General features: G+C 36.5%; 2 protein-coding genes across 7 annotated transcripts in view; one reads left to right on the forward strand and one right to left on the reverse strand.

The window, feature by feature from the left end:
* LOC109833343 (syntaxin-132-like) overlaps positions 1-2,548 on the reverse strand; it is a 4,884-nt gene extending 2,336 nt beyond the window's left edge. The window contains exons 1-10 of one of the 2 annotated variants that reach the window (XM_020400984.1): positions 2,416-2,548; positions 1,698-1,799; positions 1,433-1,489; positions 1,168-1,216; positions 993-1,081; positions 840-913; positions 700-742; positions 562-622; positions 458-483; positions 298-375 (exon numbers count right to left, since the gene is read on the reverse strand). In XM_020400984.1, coding sequence (XP_020256573.1) covers positions 298-375; positions 458-483; positions 562-622; positions 700-742; positions 840-913; positions 993-1,081; positions 1,168-1,216; positions 1,433-1,489; positions 1,698-1,799; positions 2,416-2,433 — 597 coding nt within the window. In that variant the 5' untranslated portion in view covers positions 2,434-2,548. The remainder of the gene's footprint in view (positions 1-297; positions 376-457; positions 484-561; positions 623-699; positions 743-839; positions 914-992; positions 1,082-1,167; positions 1,217-1,432; positions 1,490-1,697; positions 1,800-2,415) is intronic. The other variant, XM_020400985.1, reaches the window with a different exon arrangement.
* LOC109833344 (probable xyloglucan endotransglucosylase/hydrolase protein 8) overlaps positions 1-9,225 on the forward strand; it is a 10,345-nt gene extending 1,120 nt beyond the window's left edge. The window contains exons 2-7 of one of the 5 annotated variants that reach the window (XM_020400987.1): positions 4,314-4,483; positions 4,611-4,736; positions 7,388-7,522; positions 7,600-7,700; positions 7,793-7,995; positions 8,737-9,209. In XM_020400987.1, coding sequence (XP_020256576.1) covers positions 7,450-7,522; positions 7,600-7,700; positions 7,793-7,995; positions 8,737-9,133 — 774 coding nt within the window. In that variant the 5' untranslated portion in view covers positions 4,314-4,483; positions 4,611-4,736; positions 7,388-7,449 and the 3' untranslated portion in view covers positions 9,134-9,209. Of the gene's footprint in view, positions 1-4,313; positions 4,484-4,610; positions 4,737-7,139; positions 7,523-7,599; positions 7,701-7,792; positions 7,996-8,736 lie in introns of those variants that run through there. The other 4 variants (XM_020400989.1, XM_020400988.1, XM_020400990.1 and 1 more) reach the window with 4 other exon arrangements.

Consider the following 9,342-nt stretch of genomic DNA (forward strand, 5'->3'; position numbering starts at 1 on the left):
ACTGTATTTCTATTATTTTGGTATTTGTTATTGCGACTGGGTGATGTTATTGTCCTGTTCACATGGTGTGTTAACAATGCTAGGTATGAGACAGACAGAGTGTATATAGTTGGATTAACAAATAGGTAATACCTTTTTTCTGTCTCAACTTCCGTAATTGGTAAACATGTTACGTAATGACTCCTTTTATCAAAGAAGTCAAGATTCAAAAGTAAGAATATAGAAGGATATAATATTCTAAAAATAATACTTTCTTAGTACAAGGCTAGTCTGCATTATGATCATAGTTAGCCAAACCTGTCCTCTTCCCATCTCTTGAATTGCCTTTTGTAAGATTTGCTCACTATTTCCAGTTTCAATCAGGTGGTCAATCATCTACACAGGTTTCGAACAATCAGAAGAGATGATTTAAGACATATACACATATCAAACTGGTGACTGCGAGTTATTATCTCACTTCTTCATTCGGTTTGGTTCCAGTGACTGTTCAAATTAAAAGATTGGAAGTTAGAGCCTGTTAATGAGAAGGTTAAGTGCAATGTTAGCAAAAGAAGCAGAAACCTGTGAAGACCCTTCTCTCGACAACCTCTCTGTATTCATCTTGAATGGTTTTCCGGAGATTCTGTAAATGAAATTTTGTTACCGTAATGATAATTAGAATCTTGATCTTAAACACCAAAAATCAGCAGATTTTATTACCTGAAACTCATTCATTCTGTCCTTTAGTTTCTTTTTCAAGGCGCTGCAAGTGAAGTAATTATTATCTTTACAATCTTGGTTATTACATAAGAAATAAGTATGACCCATTATTATGAATAGAATTTATTGTAGTTTCTTACACAGTCATAGCCATTCTTGATCTGTCTACAGCTGTTCCCTTCTCGCATCCAGGCTTCTCTCTGTTTGATAAATTCTACATATGATAGCACTGGTAAGTGTTGCTAGAACATGAAACAAGACCGAATAACACAATATAGAGAAAAGAGTATTACATCTCTGTCAATTTCTTCGAGCTTTGTTTTAATGCTACGCGTAATTTTCATAACATCATTCACGTCTTTCTCCATACGCTGCTTGAGTGCTGTAAGAATTGTGACGTTTTCTTGGTCATTAGTATTTAGTAGCGGTAACCATGATTTAGATGAGGATGTTGATGAAAGTAAGCACCTTTCATTGCGGAGGCCTTGGTAACAGATTTAGTCTCCAAATTTGCTTCCTGTTATGATTGCAATTGATTAGTTTATTTGTATGATCATGGATAGCAGCCTTTCGTAGGTTTTAATTTTAATTTGGTAATAGTGATACAAAATCAACTTCCAAGTGGTAAACCAGTATAATATATGAATTCTCAAACATGGTCATAAAAAGGATCAAACATGATCATGAAAAGCTCTTAGTCCGATATTCAGATTATATAGTTCCCTCTACATACCTCAAGCTTCTTGAGCTGCTTGGAAAGTTTCTCCATCAGAGTCTCAACGTCTCCTACCTGATATTATAGAAAGAAAAAAAAAATACTATATCAGAAGAGGCTTGGTCATACAAGATAATTACCTGTAATGCATTCATGCAAAAATGTAAATTGGCAAGAACTGAAGGAGAAGCAGGTAACTCGTGCTAACTCTTCAGGATGAACAATTGTAATATATTATATATACCAATATATATGTAGTAAAATAGAAAACAGTGTACATTACCTTTTTTAAAAAACCTTCCATCCCATAGTCTGATTTATTTCTTGGAAGAGTTCCCAACTCAACATCCCTTTCCTTCTCAGCTGCATCCTTTCTAAATGAATCCTGCAACATAATGAATTAATGCAACAATACGCAAGTGGACAAAGCAACAATCCTGCAAGTACCTCTATATATATATATGTCAAGGCTTCTGTTAGCCAAATACGAAGATGCTATTTATGATATTGTGCAATTCGCGAGGTTTAATAATATAACATATGATAAGTTTATATCGCGATACATACATGAATTGTTTATTGGCGAACAATACCCCTGAAAGCTTTATATGACTTCGCATATCAATATTCATTGTTGGTTCATAGAAGGTTATTGTTGATGATCTATTGTTTTTTTTCTGAATACTAGTTGTAGCTTTGACTTGCATCTTAGACACTCAACCTACTTGCTACTGATCAAGTAAGGGAGTCGGGCTTTCTTTCTCTCCTTTTTTTAGCTAAAAGGTGGAGGAATTCAATCATGCGCCACTAAAAAAGATAATAATAAAAATGAGTCCAGGCGTTGATTGTGCTATAGGATTATAGTATCGCAGCATGTTAGCAATTGATCAATCTGACTGAGTTTACAGTTATGAAATAGCAACATACTAGATATTTTGTACTTAAAATATCATGAAAATCATAGTACTAGAGAATTCTGCAAGACGGAAGAAAGTTATTACCGCAAGAAGATCATTCATCTTGTTAGTCTGCGTCCGTGGGAGAGAGAGAGACAGAGGAGGGTAAGAGGAGGAAGAACTAGAGAAGAAGAAGATGAAGGAAATTAATTGGCTGGCCGGCTGGCGATAGGAGACTACCAATAAAGAGAGTAGACAGAGAGGAGGACAAAAGAATGAACACACAAAGGCAGTTATTGTCAGAACTAGAGCTCTTGTTGATTATGTGGCAACAATGATAATTCAAACCAAAGTTGTTGAATTTTGCTACCTGAGTGAAGCCGTTGTTCAAGCCTCACCTAGATTGAAATCTTTGTTCCTGTCACCTAGCAATACGTGTCACTTAGAAGTTAGAACATAGTTGAAAGGTTCAACGAATAGAAGTGGGTGGTGATATCATTGGAACCTTCGAATGGATTATGATATTCTTTATGATTTTTTTTGTCATTGCCAATCTAATATCCCCAGCTGTTGATTGTTTATGACAGTGGCATTTGGCTTTTGTTGTTGCAACATGCTATATTTCCTTTTTCTGCTCTGACCACATAATCGTTATTTTTCAAGGAGAGTTAAGTATCAGTGTATGAAAAATTTATGAGATTATACGGTACAAATCATGAATCGACCACACAATGTTCAATTTGCATATGCACAGCGGCAGGAAAGAGACATGGGAATGAGGAGATTAAGAGAAAATATAGGATAAAGCGGCACAAAAAGTTAACTAACGAGATACTCGTCAACTGAAGCTTTGACCAGAGGACTGATTTATTAGATTTGATGGACCAAATTAAAATTTGAAGGGTTCTTTTCTGAGGGATTTTCTCATCACAAAGAATGCAAAATGTCGTGATCTCGTTTCCTCTTTTAAAGTTTTCAATGTAATGTGCTGAAGATATGTAGTTTCTTGTAATGCAATAACTGTGCTCATTCACAGAATACCATCTACTACTTCAAAATTGATGTGAAAACCAGAAATCGTTCTTTCTGCCTGTAGTCATGCTGTTTGGTTGAAGAGCGCCATGTTGTTTTCTTGTTCACGCTCAAAGACAGAATTAAACCGTGTAAACTTGATCACTTTGAGCCAAGCTGAGCAATTTAAGGGGGTAGGAAAGTCCACTAGTAGCACATCATATCAAGCAGTTTCTCATATTTGGTGGACAGTGTTGAGTGTTTGTGGCGCTTGTGGTAATGCAAGGCTCGGGAAATTGCAGCTGGGTTCCTTTTGGGGAAGGAAACAGAGGATATAGAATTCCATGTTCTCTTGTCAATATTAACGCAGCCATGGGAACTAAGAAGTAGCATCTAAACATAACATATGAGAGGGTTGAATGATGCTGGATGGAGTCAGAGAATCACTTTGGTGCAAGTCTCACAAATACATCCCTTCTCTAGCTATTTAAATGCGGCATCTGCTATTACCTTTTAACTCTTGTATCGTGTTTTCCCCTCATATTAAAGATGATATACTAGGGTAGTTTTTCGAGAAATTGCTGAGATTTATCAAATTCATGGTTATATATAAATGGATAATTTTGTTTTTTAAGAATGAGTTTTATTCAGATGAAAAGTACCACCGTTATGAGACATATTTCCTTAACTATCAAATTTATCTTTGAGCAGCTAAACGCACTAATTACATACCATATAAGATGGTTGGCATTATATCAGAGGAAGACAGAAGAAAACTTTTGATTACAACTTAAGACAGTAAAATTCACATCCGTTTTAGTACTTTTGCTATTTATGTTCACCTCTTTTTGTAGACCCCCAAAATTTGGGATAAGCGTGTTGTTGTTGTTGTTGTGATGTTTTACTTCTTTTATCAGTTATTGGAGTCAAGCTTACATCTGAATTTTGTTGTTGTTGTTGTTGTTGTTGTGATGTTTTACTTCTTTTATCAGTTATTGGAGTCAAGCTTACATCTGAATTCTGAGGGGAGGTGGTTGCATAAATGATCTGAGTTAAAGTGGACTGTTGATTGGATCTACACCCTCGTACTACAAGTAGCTTAGCTTAACTTGTACTCTGTTGAAAGTTCTCCCTTCGACATGGACAAGATTTAGCAATGAAGGTACTAAGGCTTTGTGTATATTTGTGAAGCTTTATCTTTTGTCTCTTGTCGTTTACAGAAACCAAGAAAAAACAATCACTTTATCTCTTATAACTATGTCTTTTATAACTATGTTTATTCTACCCAGATAAGAAATGTTTTCTACTATGCCAAGAACAATCAGCTACCAGACAACCATTCTCTCTTTTCTTTTTGTTCAGTGGAAAATTGCAAAATCAAGAGATATAGTTTAAAGGTTTACTCATTGCCTAAGGTATTATTCTCTTCCTTTAAGCTTTTTAACCCATAAAGGAACTTCCTTTGAGCTTAATTTATTGAAAATTAAAAAAAAAATCCTCTTGAAATTTAATAATGCAAAGCTGTAAGCTTCCATTCTTTCTGAGCTTATATGCTTCTTTGGTTTTTATTCAATGGAATAGGGTTACTATTTTAATTTTTTGTATAACTACTTTTTTTTTTTTGTTAAAAGAATGACTTTAACCTTTTTTTCTTTATCTCCCCATGTCGGCAAATTAACCTACCACAAGCTATGTTTGGAATCAATAATAGAAAATACACGACAGTAAATCATATGGCAGAATGCGTCTCTACCTTTCTTGAGCTATTCAAATTCACCTTTCTCATGCTCTTTAATGACTTAAATTATGTAAAATAATCCCCCCAATGAGAAGCACTTACCATTGTCCAAACTCCAAAGCCAAACTTCTGTGAGACCCAATGAGAACTTATCATTATTTTTAGGAAAATGATTTAAGGACCCAAAATATGGGACCAAGGGAGGGGACAGGTGAGGTGTCCCATTCCTATTGCATAATGAGTTGGCATGGTCAACTCATTATGCAATAGGGATGAGACACCTCACTTGTCCCCTCCCTTAGTCCCATATTTTGGGTCCCCGTAGCAGCACTCTTATTTTTACACTCAAATCATGCAACCCTCTCGTCGTCCTCCTTATGGATTCCTTATGCCTTTATTATACAAAGAATGTGAATGTGTTTATGTCCCACCTTGCAAGTCGCAACTGTCCGCTTATGACTCTATCCTGTGAGGCCAGCCCCAGGGCAGCCTGGACGCCGCAGCCTGGCTCTAGATATGAATGTGAGCTGCTTAGTATGTAGTTCTTCTACACTGAAAAAAGTTTATATGGATATATTTTGGATTCATCTCAATAGTTAAGGTTTGTAGTTATGGCTGTAGTCTACAGTTTCTCAATATTGTGAGAAAATGTTGCACTGGCATAAATATTTACCATGATGATTTGGTTTTAATTTACAGCCAGGGGGCAAATCTTAGGTCTTGCTTATGACACCTGTGAAAAATAAATTGTTTGACGGCCAGCTTGTTTTCATAATTCTTGAAGAATCAGTTAAGGCTTATGTAGGGGTGATATGTTTGCCTGTAATTGTTAGTATTTGTATTGTGTAGTGAGGGCCTAAAGTACTCTGCAATTGAGGGATTTGCCTTTTGACTCTATCATTCACGGGAGAAATTCTTAGGTGCTCCATGGGCACCAAGCGGCATACACCACACTAATAGGAATAAGACTTGTAGCACAAGAAATATTATTTAATATCACTGTATTCTCTTTTTCATATAGTTTGTGCCACATGGCCTATTTCTATTGGTGTGATGTATGTCATGTTGTTATTAATTGAGCATCTAAGAATTTTTCCATTCACATGGACCTTCTGTCAGGACTGTATTTGTTTAGTTGATTTTCCAAAAACTAACAAAACAAGAAACCTGACAAAGAAACCATCTCAAGAGGTTTCAAGCGATTTCCTTGATTAAAAAAAAGGGCCTCCTAGAGTTGGAGTCAAATAAGGGGCTGTTCGTTTGGCAAAAAAAAGTGGGAAATCAAAAAATAGGAAACCTATTTCCTATTATAATTATTTTGAAGTTGTTTGGTTGGCTTAAAAAAGAAGGAAATTATAGAATATGAGATGAGATGAGATGAGTTGTCGCCTTATTATTGGATGATGTGAGTGATTTTTAAAAAAACTTGTTTTGAGGTTGTTTGGTTGGTTAAAAAATAAGGAAATGAATTGGAGGTATATTATTGGATGATGTTTTGAGGTTGTTTGTGTTTGGTTCGTTTTTAAAAATAAGAAAATAGATGAGATGAGATGAGTTGGAGGTATATTATTGGATGATGTGACACGTACTTAAGGAAATTGATTACTTGTTTTTTTTTTGAGGAAATGGATGGAAATGAATGTTTAATGAGATGAGATGAGTTGTCACAATATTATTGGATGATATGTGTGATTTTTAAAAATGAGATAAAATGAGATGTGATGAGTTGGATACTTGGATGATGTGACACATTTCTTGTGTTTGGTTTATTTTTAAAGGTAAGAAAGGAGATGAAATGAGATGAGTTGGAGGATAAAAATAATATTTTATTGGATGTTGTGGGTGAGTTTTAGGAATGGAAATGGATAAAAATATTATTTTATTGATTTCCTTGTACCGATTTTCTTTTCTTGGTTTTTAGGAAACCAACCAAACAGCCCCTAAACCAATGAGAGGTGCCACTTCACCCTTCCTCTTGGTTTCACTTGGTTTCAAAGTGCGAAACCAAACCAAAGAAAAAGAAAACTTTATAGAAAATTTTTCTTATAATGGTGTTTTCTTCTTTTGTGGCCAACCAAACAGGCCACACTTTTGACTCTCAAGTCTCCACAACAGCTCTTAGATGTGGTGATACGTATGAGGAACCAGATGTATAGTGATATTGTCCATATTTATGATGACTCACACAGAAGGTGTGAGAAGTTTCAAAAGCTCAGAGGCCATTCAAAACCCTCACTGTTAACTGGAAGTCTAAACAATCACCCAGCTCCCCTCCATCTTTCAGAGGACTAAACATGGGGATATGTCTCTTATTACTATCTTTTGCAGGGTCACTGATCTCCTCCAATGCAGGATCAAGCTCATTCTCCTTTGAAGATAATTTTGATATAATGTGGGCAGAAGACCATTTCAAAACTTCTTCTGATGGTCAAGTCTGGTATCTCTCCCTCGACAAGCAAACAGGTCTACATCTAAACTGCTTCGAAAACCGATATCTTATGTACATTGTTCCCACCATTTGAATGGAGTTATGTATACAGGCTGTGGATTCCAAACAAAACAGAGATATAGATTCGGGTGGTTCAGCATGAAGCTGAAGCTGGTAGGTGGCGACTCTGCTGGTGTTGTCACGGCTTATTATGTAAGTGATCAGGACTCGTCACGAAAAAGCCATGTATGAAGAAATATGTTATGATCCTAACTTATTTCTTTCGATTGATCTGATGAGTACAGATGTGCTCGGACTTGGATGCCGCGCCAGAGAGGGACGAGCTAGATTTTGAGTTCTTGGGGAATAGAAGTGGGGAGCCATATACAGTCCAAACCAATGTATATAAGAGCGGTGTTGGTGGGAGAGAGATGAGGCACATGCTTTGGTTTGATCCAACTGAAGATTTTCATACCTACTCCATCCTCTGGAACAACCACCACATAGTGTGAGTACTCTCATTTTTCCTGATTTTGATTTATTTACTTATTTTTTGTTTAAATAAGTAAAGAGTAGGAACTGATGGTTTGGAATTTGGACATTGGGAGAATTAAACTGGGAATCATCAAATGTTTGATAGAAAATCTTGGGAGTTCAACTATTATTTGTGTTGGCAATCACGTGCCCAACATGATGCATTCTGCAACGTACGTCTTCAACAGGAATGCAGTAGGAAAGAAACCTTTTTCCAATCACACGCTCAACATTACGAGTTTTTAATATTGTCAGTGAGATGCTAAAGAAATTGACACTCTGCACATCTCTGTATATAAATTTACCGAGAGCATCAAGCGTTTGAAATGTATCTCCCCATTGGCACAGTTAAAATTACTTATATTAGGACTTATTTCAGATACATCGGTCCTATCATAGGGGGTTAGCCACATATTAGCTCAGAACTTTTAACACTCAGACTCTCTGATGCCAAAACAGATTTATTTCTCCTTTATTTGCTCTTGTACCATATCCGCTATGTTCAATACCTATAACAGAACAAGGAGTCTCTCCGCAACAAAAATATCGGCGGAGCTCTCAGATGTCACATGACATGCAAGTAGCATGTATGAGTGACGGAGAGATATTATTGTTTTGAGGTGGTGCTAATAGAAAAGTTTAGAGATAATAAACTGTCAATCTCCATGGTAGAAAAAAGTATGTGCTGCAAACCTTTATTCTTACATTATCGCAGGTTCTTTGTAGACAGAGTCCCCATCAGGGTATACAAAAACAATGGCAAACCGAACAACTTCTTCCCCAATGAGAAGCCAATGTACATGTTCTCCAGCATATGGAACGCCGACGACTGGGCCACTAGAGGAGGTCTCGAGAAGACAGACTGGAAGAACGCTCCCTTTGTTTCCAGTTACGAGGACTTCAATGCAGATGGCTGCCAATGGAAGGTCCCTTATCCGTCTTGTGTCTCAACCACCACCGAGAACTGGTGGGATCAGTATGAGACATGGAACCTTGCTGATGACCAGCAAGAAGATTTCGGTTGGGTTGGAAGGAACCTTGTTATTTATGATTACTGCAAGGATACTGACAGGTTTCCTGCATTACCAGAAGAGTGTAGCCTTTTAGATTAAGGCCCATTGGAGATGATAAAATGAAGGAGAAAACTGTTTTGTGTGATTTCACCAAAGTATAGGCTAAATGATTCTTGAGTATTCGGTCATTATATATGTATATTTGTTAAGTTTGTGTATCAGTTGGTTTGATTGAGAGGAAGCCTTAGTGATTTCATTCCTGGAGACTAACATTTTGTTCGAAGTCGGTTGGTTGTTCACCAAACCAT

The sequence above is a fragment of the Asparagus officinalis genome, chromosome 3 (genome assembly GCF_001876935.1).
Source record: "Asparagus officinalis chromosome 3, Aspof.V1, whole genome shotgun sequence".
Classification (NCBI taxonomy): Eukaryota; Viridiplantae; Streptophyta; class Magnoliopsida; order Asparagales; family Asparagaceae; genus Asparagus; species Asparagus officinalis.